This window comes from Dipodomys merriami, unplaced genomic scaffold, assembly GCF_024711535.1.
Source record: "Dipodomys merriami isolate MVZ:Mamm:240054 unplaced genomic scaffold, mDipMer1.0.p SCAF_1, whole genome shotgun sequence".
Lineage (NCBI taxonomy): Eukaryota > Metazoa > Chordata > Mammalia > Rodentia > Heteromyidae > Dipodomys > Dipodomys merriami.
This window is the reverse complement of record NW_027202270.1, coordinates 10,105,386-10,124,693: the sequence shown is the minus strand read 5'-3', so window position 1 is coordinate 10,124,693 and position 19,308 is coordinate 10,105,386. Positions and strand designations below refer to the sequence as shown.

General features: G+C 44.2%; 1 protein-coding gene across 1 annotated transcript in view; it reads right to left on the bottom strand.

Annotated features, from left to right (window-relative positions):
* Window positions 1-954: 954 nt before the first annotated feature.
* The window catches only part of Col4a4 (collagen type IV alpha 4 chain), a 125,188-nt gene continuing 106,834 nt past the window's right edge, over window positions 955-19,308 (bottom strand). Inside the window, exons 46-49 of the mRNA XM_070015744.1 lie at window positions 10,233-10,349; window positions 8,247-8,435; window positions 5,724-6,010; window positions 955-5,573 (exon numbers count right to left, since the gene is read on the bottom strand). Coding sequence (XP_069871845.1) covers window positions 5,310-5,573; window positions 5,724-6,010; window positions 8,247-8,435; window positions 10,233-10,349 — 857 coding nt within the window. The 3' untranslated portion in view covers window positions 955-5,309. The remainder of the gene's footprint in view (window positions 5,574-5,723; window positions 6,011-8,246; window positions 8,436-10,232; window positions 10,350-19,308) is intronic.

Below are 19,308 nucleotides of genomic sequence, written 5' to 3'. Positions count from 1 at the left end.
GGAAGCAAGTATGGTAGGGTTAATACAGTTCGTTTTTTTGTTTTTTTTTTTTTTTCTTTTGCCATTCATGGGGCCTGAACTCTGGGCCTGGGCACTTTCCCCTCAGCTCTTCAGCTCAAGGCTAGTGCTCTACTACTTGAGCCACAGTGCCACGTCCAGCTTTTTCTGCTTATGTGGTGCTGAGGAATCGAACCCAGGGCGAGGAGGGTTTCAGATTTGGTGGTCTTTATGTTGGTCACCTAGAGAGACTCAGAGGTGGGACCTAGATGAAGGAGGTAGGCAAACACAGATGAGCCCTTGGCGAGCTATAGCTCATCCGGGATCTCTCCTCCCTCCCTCCCTTCCTCCCTTCCTTGCCCCACCCCACCCCCGCCACTCCTCTTTCTCTCCCTTCCTAAGTGTCTTTTCCTGCTTTCTGGCCCTACTTCTCATCCATCCCAAGTCCAAAGCAATGGACTTAGCCTGAAACCATGGGCCAAACCTAAATCTTAATTCCTGTTAAATGGTTTCTCTCGAGTATTTGTCACAGTTGCAAAAAGCTAACGCACAGGAGATGTAAGTAACAATATCACACAGCTTCTATCTCATAGACTTTGCATACCTTAAATCCTCCAAATAACCCTGTGCCATGGGTCATGTCATTCCTGCTCGACAAATAACTGCAGCCAGGGTGTGAGAGCCCCACGTGCTCTGTCCAAGAAGCCCAGCCATGGTGGATGCAGCCTTCTGTCCTGAGGGCTGGTTTTAGTTCTCACCCCAATAGTTGCTTTGCAGAGCCTCTGAATCCACCCTTTCCAGCCTGAGCTGTTCTCTTCTGCAGTTCACACTTCTACCATGTGATATTCCTTATGTTCTCCCAAGGATGGGCCACACATTTTAAAAATAAAAATAAAAACAAGCAGCAAATCCAGCTGACTTGAAAGAAAAGAAATAAATTCACCAAATAAAACGCAGTTGGTTTTGAACTCATCACAACTTTATAGACAATGAACCATATTATAAGTGGTGATACAGGAAAGATTTAAATGTCAATGAAAGACCAGTCCTCTTATAAAAGGTACATGTTCAAAAGCCCTAACTTTACAACCATAGGTTAGAAAAAGAGGTGCAATTTATTGGACGCATTTCACATTTTCCCCATGAATCACTAAATATTTAAGCACCATAAAATTCAAGCATTTCACATGAACGTGTCAGGCATCCTTAGGGGTTTAAAATGCATTATGCAGAGTTTCCAACAGATAATAACAGTGACAATTGCAGAGTGCTGATTTTTAATGTCAATTGTTTGTTCTCTGCAGAACTTCCTCATATTGGCCCTGCAGGAAATCGTGATTTTTTTTGTGTGGTACAATAACTTCGAGAATTGAAATAAAACAGCATTCTCAATGACATTAAGAATTGGCCAGGTATAAAGAATACTAACTAGTAATTTATATGCCCATTGGGAATCCTTTTATTCTACTATGCAAAAAAAATAATCCCAAGAATTATTTTTATAGTCAATAGTTTATTTCAAATGGAAGATATGACCACAATCAATGCAGGATGACCGCTATATGCTAGAAAGAGAATCTAACTTTAATTTTCAACACTAGTAGGTGTTATATTCCACCTTCTGAATGAGAGAAATGAGGTTCAGGGTGGTGGTGGAAGTTTCCAGCAACACACAGCTGGAAAGAAACAAAGCTGGATTCAAATCTGAGTTCAAGCAACTCGGAAGCCCTCATCTTTCTTTTATGTTTGCAGCCATACTGAGGAAAAGTAACAATTACCAAAATGATTCCAGTGAAGCAATAGAAACACCAACCCAATTTTCCTTATAGTCTGTATAGAGCTCAAAATAAAATAAAAATCTCTGATAAAGTCTGCTTTTTGTACACCATTCCACTGACTCTTACAAAGCACCAGCAACATACATACAAATTTTACAGAGGCACTTTTGAATGAATCAGCTCTTAAATCACAAGGGAACACAGATTACAGTATGAGTTAACACGTCTCCTTTCAGTAAGGCACGTCTTCTCAGCCAAATCTCACATCTCATCATTTCTGAAATGTTCCTTTACAGAAAAGTAAGGGGATTTTTGGAGCAGGGAAGCGAAGATCCAGAGTCATGAATCAGTTTCCTCTCACTATGTGTTATAGAAGATTGTGGGCTTCAATGTTCCAATAGCTCATCGATAACTTGATTATAGGTTGACTATTCTAGCATTATGCATCCAGAAATGAATTACACTTGTCACCATTTTACCCATGAGCACTGAGTGCCTAATGAGGCTTATGGAATCGCCACCGAATAAAAGCACTAAGTGTTAAAATGTGCGGGCCTGTGTTAATAGCAGGCATACAGAGGCTAGTGTAGCCTGCCCCTCCCCTTGGGGTTCACGTGGGAGACAAGGCACCAATATGGCATGGTCCCTGGGGCTTTGATATTAGACTGGGGGGGGAGGGAGGCAGGTAGCACTCAGCACTCATCAATGTATAAAAGTAGGTAGGAGTCTACCAAGTCAAGGCTCCTCAAGATGGAGGCCTGGAGGTGCCGTGAATATTTGCAGAATGGCTGGCAGTTTGTGGCAAAGAGATATTCTCATAGACAGTTCACGCTGGACCTTTCACCGGGTGAAGTCATTTGGATTTTACCAGCAGGGCAGTCCGAGATGGGTTTTTAAGCCAAAAGATAACAAAAGCCAGTTTGGATAGGGCAAATCAGGAGATGTCTGTAAGAGAGGCTGTCAGAGGATAGGTGGAAAAGCTGAGGGAGGTGGAGGACGCTGGAGGAGGTCACACACCATGAGAAGTGTGGGCTTGGGCTTCAGTCTGGGGAGTTGGGCTGGCCACACGTAGCACGAATGCCTGCCTGTCTGGGTGGGCTTCACTCATTGAGGCTGATGAAGGAAGATGCCCGGTTCTCCAGGGACGAGACTGACAGCTGTCCAGGGGAGGTGATTTTTGGAGCATTCCAACAAGTCATGGCATAGGCACTGTGGGAGGGGGCTGGTGTGAACTGTCCTTTAGCCTGTTCTTTTTTAACTTCATTATAAAGCTTGTTAAGATAGTAGTAGCAGCAGCAGCAGCAGTAATTTGCCTTTACTGGGATTGAACTCAAGGCCTTGAGCTTGCTGGATTTGCTTCCATGGCCAGCACTGTACTACCTAGACCCACTACTAGCCCAGCTTTTTGTGTATTATTTTAGAGAGGGAGTCTAGTGGACATTTCTGCCTTGGTTGACTTTAAATCTTGACACCCCAGATCTCAGCATCCCGAGTAGCTAGGATTACAGATGTGAGCCACCAGCACCCTATTTGTTAAAATAATATTCTAACACCAAAGGTAATTTGGCAAGCAAGACATATTTCTGATATTCCCATTCATTGCCTCTCTTTTCTTCCCTGAAAACATTCTCAGTCTAAGTTCACGATCAACTTCCAAAAACTTGTGATAGATCTGGAGAGAGAAGGGTAACATCAAATAAGGTAGAAGGTAGAAACTGGCTTGAATTTTGGGTACTCCAAGGTATTTAACATATATAGCATGGTCTTAAAGAAAGTCAAATGGGTCAAGTGAACTAGGAGATACTCTGCTACATTAAGAAAACATTTCATGTTAAAATAGACATGCTTCCTTTTTTTTTTTTTACCAGAAACTTCTCTTAAAATTGTCACCCAATGGTTAGCGTATGGCACAAATCATTGGAAAAGGATTCTGCATAGAAGAGCTCACTAGTAAAGTATGGCAAGGAAAACATGTCTTGTAAACAAAATTTTAATTTTTTTTCTATGAATTCTTTTTCAGTGCCCTAAAGCTAGCCACTAAAATGCTGCTATTCTCCAGAGAAATTTCTTAACTTTTTTCTAAAATGATACTGTGTTTAACTAAGGAAGATAAGTTCCTCCCACCAAAAATAAAATAAAATAAAATCTGTTCTAGGAAAATTTTGATTTGTAGGATTAGAACACTGAATTCCTGGAAAAACAGAAAACAGGTCTTTTATTATTCAGAAAACATCCTCATTTTAAATTGCCATCGCTTCCAAACTTACATAGAAACTACAAATGCCAAAGGTCAAACAACTGAGTCAGTGCTATACTAATATGAAGCAAATAAACGTTTTTAAAATTGGCCAGATAGGGGAACATCAAATGCAAATTGTGTATCATCTTTGTTTCTTTGATAGTCCCCGCCATGCCTTTCTGGTGGGCTGACCCCGACATAAATGAATCTTCTAACCTAAGTTTAATTAAGTCGGCCCTCCATTTTCTCCCAAGGGCCTAATGAAAGCCCTGCCATGTCTCCTGGGAGCAGCCATTATGCATGTTGAGGCAAAGTGTCCATTGTGAGCCCCACAGGTTTTCCTGGGGAGGGAAGTGACATGCTCTTACCCTGCAGAAGCCCCATGCGGCTCCAGTCCCATTAGCACTGAGGACTTGCTGGACCCCGACTGGGGGGAAAGCCAGTCTGTTTGGAAGTTCCCTGCAATAGGGAGTCAATTTTTGTGAATCACCACTTTAATATTCATTAATAGCTTTTAGACTCCCTGATCCCTTATTGAATATCTTTTTTCCATAATTGCTACTTTTCAAAAGGATTGCCAAAGTAGGCATTTCTAGTCTCTGAAAAAAAATGCACAAGAGAACCTAATGTTTTATATTCATGTGTGAAGTGTTTATGCTAATGTCAGAGCTCTGGAAGAAGGCGGCTTGCGGCCTCTCCTGGCATAATGATTCATTTCGCTTTGAAATGAATTCTTACCACTGGCTGTATGGGCTGCTTCTATAGTCTCCTTCTTTTTTAATATCTTTGGGTCATGTTTATAATTATTTAAAGTGCATGGGGAAAAAAGAACCAGATTAATGAGGAAATGACTTTGGAATGTTGAAAAGCTCTAGTACCTCGTTTTCATTTGTTGCCCCATGTAATTTTTCCTGTAAAATCTCTCCAGAAGGCCCACGGTATTACAGAGTAATTGACTTCAATCGTGTGAGATGCAATTAACCAATGCCATTTATAATCCGGTCATTATCATCTCCTTGTCTTCCTGAGAATTAGCGTATTACCCTAGAAAGCCTATTTTTCCATTTAATAATATGTGGGGTTCATCTAGATTGCTGAGGTCAAACAAATTCCACGTGTGTCGTGTACAGCATTTGTTGAGTCTGTCAGGCACAGAGCGGGGAGCTGGAGGCCTCTGAGAAGAACCCTATAGAGATCAGGGTTTGGAAAGAGCACCATGGAATCTTGTAGCATAGCCTAGAAGTCTTCACTCCCTGGGAGTTTCTCTTGGTAGATGCATGTGAATTTTCCTTTCTCTAGCTATACTTCACACACACTTGGCACCTGCTGATTTTCTGGCGCTGGGCCTGGCCTTCTTTTAAGGTGTCTGGTGATGGGGCCAAAGTAAACTGTGTCTCTGGGTTCACTGTTGTCAGCCAGAAACTATACTCATTTGCAAAGAAGTGGCAAGTCCCTTGGCGGCCTTGGCATTCAAGGAATGGCGCAGCTCTGAAATCCTCCAGGCAGCTGCCAGGTGACGTGAGGGCCTGGCCGCCTCCTTGGTCCCCAGCGCCTGTGTGCTATCAGACAAGAAGAAGAGAATTAGGTTTGTAACCGCCTTCACAATCTTGATTTCCCTGGGGGTGGGCCTAAAGTACGCACAGCATTCCTATCTGATCCAGAGAGGGGAAGAAAAGGAAGGTGTCAGGGTTCGAGGGCAGCGAGCTCACCATCAGAAAGGAGTACCCGATCCAGAGGCTCCTCCAGGCCCGTGGGCACGGCGGGATGGACTGATCCTGGCTGTGCACTGCGACGGCCTGGGCCGGGGCCTCGCACACCGCACAGCGGCTGATGTAAGGGCGAATCTCTTCCTCGGAGACTGGCATCATGGGGAGGGGCGCAGCGCTGGCCAGCCAGTATGACCTGTCATTTCGCCGCGCATAGTGGCACACTTGGTGGATGTTACAGTAGGCAAAGGGCAGCGTGCTAAACATGGGAAGGCATGACCCTGCCAGACCTTGGAGGAAGGAAGAGACATTTGGTGTGCCAGTGACCCTTCCCCACCCAAGCATTCACAGACCACCTGTTCTGACCCATGACCCAGGGTGGGCAGGCCAAAGCCCACTTCACAGTGGCAAAACCCCTTTAGCCTTGTAAGCCAGTCCTTAACCACTCATCCCTCCCTAATAGGACCGCCAGCAGGCCAAGATGCTAGAGGTAAGCAATGACACATTCATCTTCTTGCATCATTGACCTACAGGGACATGGATGAGCAAACCGCTGATGAAATTCCAGGCTGACAAATGCTGTGAATGAGAAGTATGGAGTGGCTGGATCTTTAAGCTGTGAGTGGAAATGTGAAGAGGACCGTGCCCCCCTCCCAACACCCCCTCCCACACACCCAGGCTGGAGGTGGTGGTACTCTTCAGAGGAGGAGAAACCCCAAGGTTTCATGTGGCAGTGGAGAGAGCCTGATGCACAGAGCATGGTGTTCTGAGAAGTCACAGCTTGCTGAGGGGAATAATGGAATGAAGATGAGCATGTCCGTGTGTCTGCTTGCTTTAGTGGTGTCCAGAGATAAGTCAGAGCACATTTTGTCAATCTCATGAAGTTCTTCAGAGTTTTAAAATGTGCCATTTTTCTAGCACAGGGCAGAAAGGGCAAGACTGAGAATGCAGAGGCCAGACAGGAAAGAACTTGAGAACAGAAGGAAGAGGAGAGCTACAAACACATTCAAGATATATAGCACAATTCCCTCTTCTTTTTGCCTGTGCTCCAAGAAACCTAAGTCAGTGGTGGGCGATCAGAACATGGATGTACCTAATAGAGATGGGAAGATGGGTAGGAAAGCCAACTCTAGACCTGCACCCTGTGAGCACATGACATGAAGCCAGTGACAGAAGTCATCTCACCACCAACCATCTCTGTTGGTGCATCCTTCGCCACCCACCACTTTGACCCTTCAGTCCAGGAAAGACAGTAATTGTCAACACTCAGGTATGTAGACTATTGTCTTGGCATTGCTTCCTGCAGCTCTTTAATCAGCTTCCAGAAATTGTCAAGCAGTGTAGAGGATGACCCTCTAGTCTTGCTATTTGAAAACAGATTGGAGTAGGACAGGGATCTGATGTTCCAAGTGCCATAATGTACACACAGCAGGTGCTTAAATCAAGGTGTATATCAATGCAGGAGCCACGAGGGCCCAACTAAATAATTTACATATGAGAATGAAAACTTTAGTTCATAAGAGTTACATTAACTTTCAATGAAAGTATCTTTTTTAAATTTTGTTTGGTCGGTCATGGAGCTTGAACTCTGGGCTTGGGCACTTTTCAGCTCAAGGCAAGCGCTCTACCACTCAAGCCACAGCACCACTTCTGGTTTTCTAGTGGTTTATCGGAGTAAGAGTCTCACAGAGTTTCCTGCCTGGGCTGGCTTTGAACCTCGATCCTCAGATCTTAGCCTCCTGAGTAGCTAGGATTACAGGCATGAGCCACTGGCGCCCAGATGAAAGTATCTTTAAAAAAAAAAAAAAAGAGCAATAAATAACCAAAAAGAAACTAGAGCCAGAATGAATTTCTGTGACATCATGTAGGATCACAGTTTTAATAGAAATAGTTGGGAGTTCACATGGCAGTTTAAAAAAAATAATAAGGGAAAAAGTAATGAAGGAACAGGTGGCATTGTCCAAAAAGAAATGTACTCATTATGTGACTTAGGTAACTATAACCGCTCTCTACATCTCCCTATAATGACAATGGAAAAATTAAAGAAAAAATTAATGAAGAGAAGGAAAAAAATGAAGAAAGTAAATATAAAAAATGCAGTAAGAATCTCATAAAGGATTAGTGATTAGGTTGGTGAATCTGTAAGCTTAAAACCAAGGTTTTACTTTCTAAGAAACGGCATGGTTGATCACCTTGGAAAATCCATACCAAGGTGAAGAGTATGGATGATCGAGGCAACATTCACACCAAGGTCAGCTGTAGGTGATCCCATGGATTATCTCCACTAAGGGCAGCAGCATGGGTGATCATGTGACTGTCCAAGGTCAACAGCATGGATGATCAGGTAGAATATCTACCCAGAAGTCAACAGTACAGTGGTCATGGGTATTACTATATACTATCTCTATACAGGTGACTATCATGGACCATCATGTGACTATCTACACATAGTCACCAGCATGAGTGATCAGGAGGAGTATCTATACCAGGGTCAACAATATGAGTAATCACGTGGAATATCCATACCGAGGTCTTGATTGTGGGCTTTCTCCTGTCCTTCCATGTATAACAGACTATATCCAGTCCAGAGCCGGGGCATACCCACAGGGCAGGCAGGTTCCTGGTCCGTCTGACTGTGGAGAACCAGGAGGAAGCCACTGAGGTAGCCAAGGCCAATCCCTTTGGGCCCAGGATCACCAGTCAGACCAGGAGGGCCTAGAGAAATAAAGAATGAAAACACACCTTCAGGATTTCTGTTTCACAAGTACCGGTCCAGTGGCACTGTGCTAAGCACACAGGGAACAGAGGGGACCAGGGCACAGCCGTCAGGGCAGGCATGGTCCCTTCCACAAGTGCAGTACACACAAAGAAGACTCAGCCAGCCAGCGCGGAGCGCCACTGCACACACATTCAGAATCTCTGAGTCCAACCAAGCTCTGTTTGAAAGTATCAAAAGCTAAAACAAACAAAAAATACATCTTCACTGAGCATTATAGACTATGTTCTTGTTATTATTCCCTAAATGATACAGTACACTACATAGCACTTACATTGCAATAGATGGTTACACACTCTAGACATGATTTAAAGTATGTGGGAAGGTTGTGTGTGTGTGTGTGTGTGTGTGTGTGTGTGTGTGTGTGTGTGTGTGTGTGTGTGTGTGTGTGTGTGTGTACATATGCATTTGGTGTAAAATAATATGATTGATATAAAGGACTTGAGGATCCTGGGATAAGGGATCCTGGAACCAATACCCTGTAGATACTGAGAAAGGACTGTATTTGTTTCAAGCAGTTCCTAGGTGATGCTGGAGCTTCCTGAAAAGAGAACACAGGAAGAAATCCCTGTCCTCCCAGAGCACTTTCATTGGAGGAAGAGTAATGACCATACCCATAATGGAAAGATAAACTGTAGAGGTTAGGACCTGGTAAGATCTAACAAGAAAGAACTAAAGCAGTGCATGAGCCACCCCTCCCAGGCCTGGGGCCTCCACCTTCTCAGACGGGGCTGGGAACAAGCTGAGGTTGGTCTTCTTCCACCTGCCAGATGGCCCTCATGGGTCCGGCACACTGAGGGCTCCACTGCGAAGGGCAAAGAGGAGGATGCACACGGCTGACTTTGAATCTCTTCTTTAGTGAGGGAGAGAGGGGAAGGGAAGGCCTTGCTCTACCATTCTTGGTGGTAGATGGAAACGGATAATCCTCTAAAATGTGAGCAAGTTCTGACTCCTTTGACACTGCCAAGACGCTGATCTACTGAGGAAGGCCAACAGCTATTTCCAATTGCCAGGAACAAAAGCTGATGGACTTTGAGAGATGAAAGGTGTTTTGGTTTTGTTAATTGCTTGTTGTTCCTTCAAGACCAACAGGCTCTCCTACACACACTGCCAATCAGAGATGACAAAGTGACCAAGTGACAAAGAGATTACAAAGATGACCATGTGAAGGAAACCTGCTCATTTGACCTGTAATGATTTTATAACTGGACATTTCAGATTTGGAAATCAAACATTGATGTAGGGAACACTGGATCTGCATGTCTACAGGAGCTAATTCGCTGAAGCTGAGCTTGGTCTTTCAGAAGCAAGCTCTTCTGCCACAGCCAGCCCTCCTCTCTCGTTTCTACTCATGGACATTATCACCTTGACAGGTACTCTCCCAAGATGTGTCTTCAAGTGTTTGGGTCCACCAGGCCTAAGTTACATTTCAAAGCTCTATCCTGACGTCATCTCTTTCCCCTCACACCTCACCTGCTCCCAAATGCTTTCTCTTCAAAGCCCTGTATTTTATATAGGATCCAGCAACTAGACGGGCTCTGATGATGGTTTGGCATCCATTAGAATGTGGGAGATGCATCTCTTCAACGCTTTGGTCTCCCTAATATCTGCTGAGCGGGCATCTGTGACAAACAGATGCATTTCATAACACCCACTGCACAACTGCTTGCTAGGCTTGGTGTCTAGCTCCCCAGTCTTTGGTATCAGGGAAAGGAAGACAAAAAGAAATGTGTCACCTGGTTTTCCAGCACAGCCAGTCTCTCCGACGTCACCTTTGTGTCCAGGAGGTCCGGGAGGCCCAGGGATACCATCCTGGCCCCTTCTTCCATCCAGCCCAGGCTTTCCTTTGCATCCTGCAAGAAAGAACATGATGCTGATTGTGAGACCTGCCAGAAGTTACCACCGTGGGCCCCGTGGACCCAAGCTGGGCTTCCTTCCTCCCTGACTCTGTTATACCAACCGATTGAAGTCTTCCTGATTACATGAAGTTGAGGTTAACTGTCTCTACTTTACAGTGGGCAGAGACTCAGGAAACTGGACTTTAATCAAGTCAATGAGCCAGTGAAGGGCTGAGCCAGATTGGAAGTGGTACCCAGGGAATTATTGAGAGTAAAGGTTTTTCCTGTTTCCTTTATATTATTGTATTTGGGCTTTTAGGGGGGAAAGCATTAAATATGTATTATGTGTATAACTAAATATCCTTTATAATGAAGTCTGAATTGGGGGAACGAATGAAATTTCATAGGATTCAGTTGGAAGTCAAGTTAAATTAGGAGACAGAACAGTAATTCTGTGATCTGAGCTGCATCTTCAGACCTTTAGCTGGTCTTCTGTTTTTTTGAGATACAGTCTTACTACTTGGCCTAGGCTGGCCTCGAAATCATGATCCTCCTACTTCTGCCCTCTAAACAGCTTGCATTACAGGTTTGAGCTACCATGCGCAGCTAGTAATTTTTCATAATAGCTTTTCATCTAGTGTTTGCAATATGTGGGTACCATGCTAATCTCTTTAGCAAGATGATCCCACTCAGTCTTCAAAGCAGCTCAGGAGCAGGTCTGCTCCCACACCAGCAGGAAGACAGGCTCAGAAAGATCACAGAGCCCAACAGGTGTGAGGAGCAAATATGGCCCAGATGACGAGTCCTGAAGTGGAACCATCAGCTCCTGTTCCACTTCTTCACAGGCTGCAGAACCCAGGTCCATCCTTAGAGAACATAACCTGGGGACCAGGGCAGTGGGCACAGTCATCCTAGATGGTCCCTTAGGTACTGGGTTACATTTTTTGTCAACACATCAATTAGTCACAATCTCCATCTGGTCAGGGTAGTAGACATGGTCATGGTCCTTAGGGACTTCATGGCCATTAGTCCTGGTTAGCTGGCTTTACTAGCTCTCCCTAGATCTCCAGCTCTCTCTCCCCTCCACCCCCTCTCTCTCATTGTCTGTGGCTCTCTCTTCCTTTTCTATAAATTGGCTTCCTAGGGTCTGATTTATGCCCTCCTCCTACATTCTCATTAAAGTCTATTAAATCCCCCATGTTTTAGGGTCACTATGTTGGGGAACAGATCCCTTACAGATGTGACTCTAGTAAAATGAGGCTGGTAGAGTGGAGGGCAAGGGAGCCTGGCTTTATAACATGAGGAAGTGACACACAAGGAAATGTTAGGGACACGCCTGTGACAGAGAGACGCCTCAGGAGCCATCCACCTTGCCAGCACTTCGCTCTTGAACTTCTACTTCTAGATCTGAGGAGGGAAGAGGAGGAGGACACTTCCTGTTGTGTGCCCCCCCCCAATCTGTGGTATTTTGTTCCCATAACCAAAGTAGCCTAAAACCAACCATTAAGCCAAAGAGGGGCTTGCTCCAGCAGCATCTCCTAGAGTCTCCTGCTTCCACGCTCGTGGAGTGAAGATAGCAAAGTGGAGGAAGCCAGTGAACCCAGGAGTCCTCTTGTTCTATTGGAGGTACTTACTTGCAGCTGTAGCTGCTCCCCGGGGTCTCAACCAATACAGGAAGTGTGATAGTGTGATAAAACGACACCGGGGCCAGGATAATGCTGAGGGAAGGTTGAAACAAGTTGTATCTTGACAAGATGGTGGAAATCAAGGATTTCCTGGGAGGCATCCTTTTCTGTACTGCTTCAAAAAGTCCTTGCTTGTGCCAGGCCCGGACTGGACATTTACACTTGATCCATGTGCTGACTCTCCCAGAGCCCCTTGGAATAAGAACTTTCCCTCCAGACCACTCAAGACACATCTGCCCCCAGACTTTTCCAGTATGTTTTCACATGACTGCTGCTATGGGTTCAACGGATCCCAGTTTGAGAAACACTGCCCTAGACTAAAGTTAAATTGTAAAGCTCTGTCTGGTAGCAAGCTTGATGGTATACTTTGAAAGTTCTGTATTTCTGCAATTTGTTTTCTTTTTGTTGTTTTCTATTTCTGTTTCTTATTTCTGCCTAGTTTTGGTAATATACTTTGAAAATTCTATATTTCTGTTGTCTTTTTAACTTCATTTCTATTTTCTTCTTTCTGCCTATTTTTTTTTCTTTCACCATAATTTATTTTTTTTATTGTGAAAATACTGTACAGAGGGGTTACAAATTACATGGGCAAGATAATGAGTACATTTCTTATCAAGCATTGTAGCCTCCTCCTTTGTTTCCCCTTCCCATCCCTTCCCATCCTCCCCCCGCACCCCACCCAATCCTCCCCGCTACCCCCCCCCCCCGCACCAAAGTTGTAAAGTTCATTTTTCGACATAATGACTTGTACATCTCATTGTTGCAATAGGTCCACCTGTATCCCTATTTAAACAATTTGTTTTTCTCCTTCCCCTCCACAAATTATACTGACATCAAATACAGTGAAAGCAGGGGTTATACTGTAGGGGAGGGTTTCTGCCTATTTTTGAGAGTGGTAGTGGTCCTGAGGCATGAACTCAGGGTCTGAGCACTGTCCCTGAGCTGTTTTGCTCAAGGTTTGCCCTCTACCACTTGATCCATAATTCCACATCTGGTTCTTTGGTAGTTAATTGGCCATAAGAGTCTCATGGGCTTTTCTGAGTAGGCTGGCTTTGAACCATGATCCTCAGATCTCAGACTTCTGAGTAGCTAGAATTACAGGCACGAGCTACTGGTGCCCAGCTCTGCCTATTCTTGAAACCAGATCTTTGATGCATGGAACTTATTATCTTAACAATACCATTAATATGAATAGCAAACACACTTTTGTTCTTTCAGACTATTCTAAGAGCTTATTAGAAGAGTCAAGTCATAATTTTCACAAGCAGCCTTGTTTTTATACAGCTGAGGAAAATGAATCTCAGAGAGGGTGTGTGCGTGTGTAATCTAGTTCCCAAGCCCCTCTTCCTAGCATTACACTTCTCCATTAGAATCAAGGATGATTTATGGGCAAAATATTCATTATCCAGGAAGATACCAGTTGTTCATCATGGGGAAAAAGTAGAAGTACCTTACTTAAACCATAGTGAGCAGCAACATCACCAGGAAGCCTGGTGCAAGTGAGCACCTCAGAGCTTTCTCCACACCTAACAAGCCAGAAAGTCCAGGTTGCCACTCAGCAGTCTGCGTTATCTACCATAAGCTTTCCAGAAGACCCAGATGTTCCATAAATCTTGAGATTCCAGGCTTTCCACATCCCCCTTCCACCTCCAAGTTAAGATCAGCTGTTACAAATTCTCACATTACCCACATATGGGTGCTGGCTGGTTCGTCCCTTCACTTCTAGATAGTCTGTTGTTCCAAGAGAGAAGCCTGGCTGGATTAATTTCTTTCTTCCAGAGTGCTGGCACCAAAGCAATCAATAAATAATTCATGAAAGCAGTGGTTAAATAAATCACGGTACAATCGAATGCTGCAACATTCTGTAGCCACTACAGATAATGTTGTAGGAAAACATGTAATGACATAGAAGTAATGGCATGTTCAGAAGAGCGTGCTGAGTGTGATCTCTTTTTAAAAACATGTGCAGATCTAAGAGTAGACGGCTACACAGCCAGCTGGGCCTTCAAACACAATAGGCTTAATTGCTTTTTCTCTTCTTTACAAGATACTTACTCCCTACACAAATTCTACCCTTACCCATCCCCACCACACATCTCCCTACACAAACAGTTCTCAGTGTGAAGGACTTCTGTTCATCATAGGACATTGTCCAGAGATATTTTATGGGAGATCGGGTCCCAATACTGGCATCTGGTGGGGAAAGGCCACTCAATACCTCCAATGCAGAATGTCCCTCCAGGTAGCAGATGATCTGGCCCCAAACGTGAAGAGAATTGGGCTGAGAGGACCCGTGCTACAATGGGGGACAGCTCAGAGCAGTGGCCCTCAAGCTGCTATGGTTGTGGGGAGGTGGCCAGTCACTGTGGGCGAGTCCGCCATCCACAGGTGAGGCCAGGCTCACTAATCATGTATCACCTATGCTGCAGTAGCAGTGCTGAGCCTCCAGAGTCTGATACACACCCACTGTCTGGATCTTCACCGAAAATGGGTTTGAGGCCCCTGATCTAAGAAGTTGTACAAATCAAACAAGCAAGAATGTGTTCTGGTGACACAAATGTGACACTAAAGATTATATGGAAAAGACACAGAAACAGAGAGAGAAGGTTACTAGCCTTGAATCTTCCACTGGAATAGAAGAAACATCCAGGGAGTGACCATGAACTTGGAACATCAATATCATAGGGTACATGGGTGGATTGAACAGCACCCACAAAGGCCTAGATGCTGCCTTTAGAGACTAACACAGTGGAGGCTGACTGGGAGTTGGGGAGGGACAGGGTTTGAGTCACACAAAAGGGCCAGGAATTGTGAACAGGTAGCATGTTGAGAGCCTGGAATATTGAGGGCAGGGGATGAGATACATTTCTCCCTTCCCCCTCTTCTCTGACCAGCCTTGCCTCCTAGAACCAGCTCCAATGTAAGGCTCTTGCTGCTTGGAAGATCTGTTCTAACATGGCTAGTCTGGGGCTGTTACTTCTGTCCCCAGATGGTCTTTGTCCTCCACCCTGGGGCCAGTCGACTTCATTCGTGTCATGGTGGTTAATGAGCTATCACCCCACCTTTCATTTTTAATTTTATTTAAGGGTGATGAACAGTGGGATTACAGTTACATAATTGAGGTAATAAGTACGTTTCTTGTTGAACATTGTTACCCCCTCCCTCATTTTCTCTCACTTTCCCTCGCCCCTGACTCCCCTCCCCCCAAGCTGTAAAGTTCATTTCCAACATAGTCTTGTATTGCTGTTGCATTGGTTGACCCTTTGTCCTTTGTCTCCCTTGTTATTCTCCTTTCCTTCCCCAAATCAGATAAACATATATACAAGACACAGGGTAACAAAATCAAAAACAGTGACAACAGGGGATAAACCAAAGGGTGGGGGAGAAAAAAAGGAATAACTTCACACAGTACATTTTTTAAAAAAAAGAACTCTTGTTTTCATATCTAGGAGTTCATTCTGATTAGCATTGTTTTATATGGTCATATGTACACAGCTGTTGAGCTAGTGTGATCCTCTGCTAGGACTATCCTAGGCATATACTAATTATTACAAATGAGGGAAATCATGGAGCCTATGTATATATGTATTACATTTTCTTTTTCCATTCATCTACCCAGGGGCATCTGGGTTGGTACCATATCTTAGCTCTGGTAAATAATGCTGCAATGAACATAGTTGTGTTTGTAGCTTTAGTGTGGCCTTGTTTGTGATCATTTGGGTAAATGCCTACAAGTGAGATTGCTGGATCATAGGGGAGCTCTATGTTTAGTCTTTTGAGGAACCTCCATGCTGGTTTCCAGAGTAGTTGAACAAGTTTATATTCCCAAGAACAGTGTAGTAGCTAGTGGTGTTCCCTTTTGGCCACATCCCTGCCGGCATCTATGATTATTTGTTTTCTTGATAATGGCCATTCTAACTGGGATGAGATAGAATCTCAATGTGGTTTTGATTTGCCTTTCTTTTATGGCCAGAGATGTTGAACGTTTCTTCATGTGTCTATTGGCCATTCTTATTTCCTTTCTAGAGAAGTCTCTTTTTGATTCTTTAGTGCCCTTATTAACGTCACCCCACCTTTGAGCCCCAGGATTAGAAATACATTTGTGCCTAGTGTCCTGAAGGTGCCTGCACCTTGTAGGAGGACAGGTCTTCCCGTTCAGGGGAGTACAGCTTTACTCTCCATGTAACAAGGCAAGTACCTCTTCTCCCTGGATTGAGAGCTGGTGTGACTTCCCCCACCAGCATCAAGAACAATGTCACTTGCTTCAGAAAAAACACTGAGTTTTCTCCATCCTATCTGACAAAAGGGGCCCAACATGCAGCCACTATGCATGTCTACAAAGGACTTCCAAGGACTGAAGAGGAGTTGGTTCATGGATTTGTTAGAATTGCCTTCATCTATTGGACAGGTACCAGACATGCCACCTGACATATGGACTCCAAGTGCCATCATCTCTGATTGATCTGTGGATCTCCATGCCAAGTGTTACAATGCACACTTTGTTTCCTTTAGGATAAGATGTTAGGGGATGACATTTTCCCAGAGACAGGAAGGAAAGCCCTCGTTAACCTGAGTGAAGACAAATACATCCCTCACAGGATATGGACACACACATTAGGCAAGGACAACTCAAAACAAAAGGGAAACTGCCTTTGCGTTTACTTTAGGAAATGGAAGGCTTGGAGGGCCTCCCTGGAGGAAAAGTTGCAGAGGGAGGAGATGTGTGGATATAGAGCATTAGGTCTCCTGGGGTGGAGGGCCCTGAGTAGATACCACTTATACTTAGTGTGGTATTCGTGCTTGGAAGGACAGAGCGGGAAGTTTGGTGTGTTTTATGTCAGTCCCGTCTCCAAAGAAAATAGGAAGAAAAGAATAATGTCATTTTAAGTGGAAGTGTTTTCTTCTAGAAGCAGCTGTTTTTCACAACTCAGCCAACTGTAATTGTTGTGCACGTACCCCCTCCCCAACCCCCCCCCACATTTTTGAAAGAATCCTCTTCAGGAAAGGAAGGGTACTGAGAAACCTACACCTAAGGTAGGCCTGGTCAGTCAGGATTGGGCCCTTTTAGACCTGTCACTCTTAGCTAGCCAGATTCCCAGTGGTAACAGGTGGGAGAAGGGAATGCAGAAAACATTGAGAATGACTTCTGGTTCCTTGTCAACAGGAGGTAGTATCAGAGAACAGGGACCCCCAAAGAAAGCAATAATGAAGCAGGTATTCTGTAGGGCAAAGGCGACCCCAGGAAGCTGAGCTGAGGAGTGATGGAAGCTGGGCTGAGAGACCCTGGAGAGAGAGGAATGGCTCACTGGGAGAACTGAGAAAGTTCTTGTTTTGTGTAACAATGGTCACATTCTGTGGCAGAGAGCTGGTCTTGGGACAAGGCCCCCACTGTCATCAGACAGGGTCATTATCACCTTTAAGAAGGCAAAGCAAGCCAGAGAAGGATGAGCCCCTGTGGATGAGCCCCTCCAGCCTGCATCAGGAGGAATTGGCACTGGCAATCACACCTGGGCCTGGGTAGCAAGCAAGCTCTCTTTCAGAACTCACAATCTTCAGAGAGAGAGAGAGAGAGAGAGAGAGAGAGAGAGAGAGAGAGAGAGAGAGAGAGAGAGAGAGAGAGAGAGAGAGAGAGAGAGAGAGAGAGAGAGAGAGAGAGAGAGAGAGAGAGAGAGAGAGAGAGAATCTTCACATGTCCGATTTCACTAGGAAGTTGAAGATTACAGAATCTATCCTTGGTATATTTTCTTTCAGTTGTTTTTCTTTAGCTGTTTCCTAAAGCCACTATGATGGACAAACCCACCCACCATCAGGATCTCAGTTTTGATGTTGGGGTACAACAGCGGGTTTCTGCCTCTGCTGCCTGTTTGCGTCATCTGTGGGATTGGGCTCAGACCCCTCTTCCTTCCATTGGTCTGACATACGAGGCTCAAGCACTAGAACCTTTTCTATTTCCTCTAGGTGACTTGAACCTGCAATTGGGATGGAATCACTAGGGAAGGCATTAACATCTTTTAAAGAGAGCATTCATAGGCTACGGTAAGGGTTTCTCAAATTTAAATGTTCATAAATGTCCCAGGATCTTATTAAAATGCAGATTCAGGTTCAGTAGGCCTGGAAATGGAGCACTGATCCTTGGACCACACACTTAGAGAAACAAGAATGTAGCTGATTCCTCATTACTACATTAATAGACCAATCTACCTACGGTCCTGCTGTCTCCTTGTTGGACAATTCTGGCTCCTCAACCAAAGCTTTCCTTCAGACTCTGCTCAAATGCCAGCCCTCGCTGGGTCTTCATGGTCCTACCAAGCTCCACATGTGTCTTACCACTTTCTGACCCAATCTCCTACTGTCCTTCGTTTGTAACACGCTTAAGGCATGAATTATAATTGACCTTTGAGTTACTTCTGTCCTGCTAGCTATTTCTGCCACGTGACTGGGATTCCCCAGTTAAGGAAAACACATTGGACGACTCATCTTTGTACTGCTCACAGTAGTACCAGATGGAGGGAAACTGGAAATATTTATTAAACAATCTGCAGATCCTTACAACAGGTCACAGCTTCTAGTTGCAAGTTATTTTTTTAAGAGTTGGGAGGCAGTCCTGGAGATATAGGCAAAGCATATATGTAAAAAATAGATGTATGTCCCTATCATGGGGTTCATTTCACTTAACATCATCTTATCTGGTCATAGGGACACAAATGGCTTTTCCTTTCTTGCTATTGTTTCTAACATATTTATAATGTACCATGTGATTTTTTTTATTTCTTTGTATGTTCCTCCCCCATGGTATAATCCCTGTTTTCAGTGTATTTGATGTAATTGTCCTGCATCTTATATATACACTTCTCTAATTTGGGGAGGGGAAGGAAAAAAACAAAATGCTTAAATAAGGATACAGGTTGACTCATTGTAACAATGAGATGTGCAAGACACTATGTTGAAAAACGAACTTTACAATTTAGGCGGAGGGTGGGGGGAGTGTAGTTGTGGAGGTGGGAGGGAAGAGATGATAGGGGAAAAACAAAGGAGGAGGCTTGACAATGCTTGGCAGGAAATGTACTCATTACCTTGCTCGTATAACTGTAACCCCTCTGTACAGAATTTTTACAATAAAAACACATTTAAAAAGATGTAAAAATAAACATATGCAAAAAATAGATATACATGACTGATATATGCACAGTATAGCATGTATTTAAAATGTTTATTGACCAGTTAGAACTTCTCACATGCAATGAGAACCAAAGAAAGAAAGGTAAATAAGTAGTCACAGCATGCTGAAG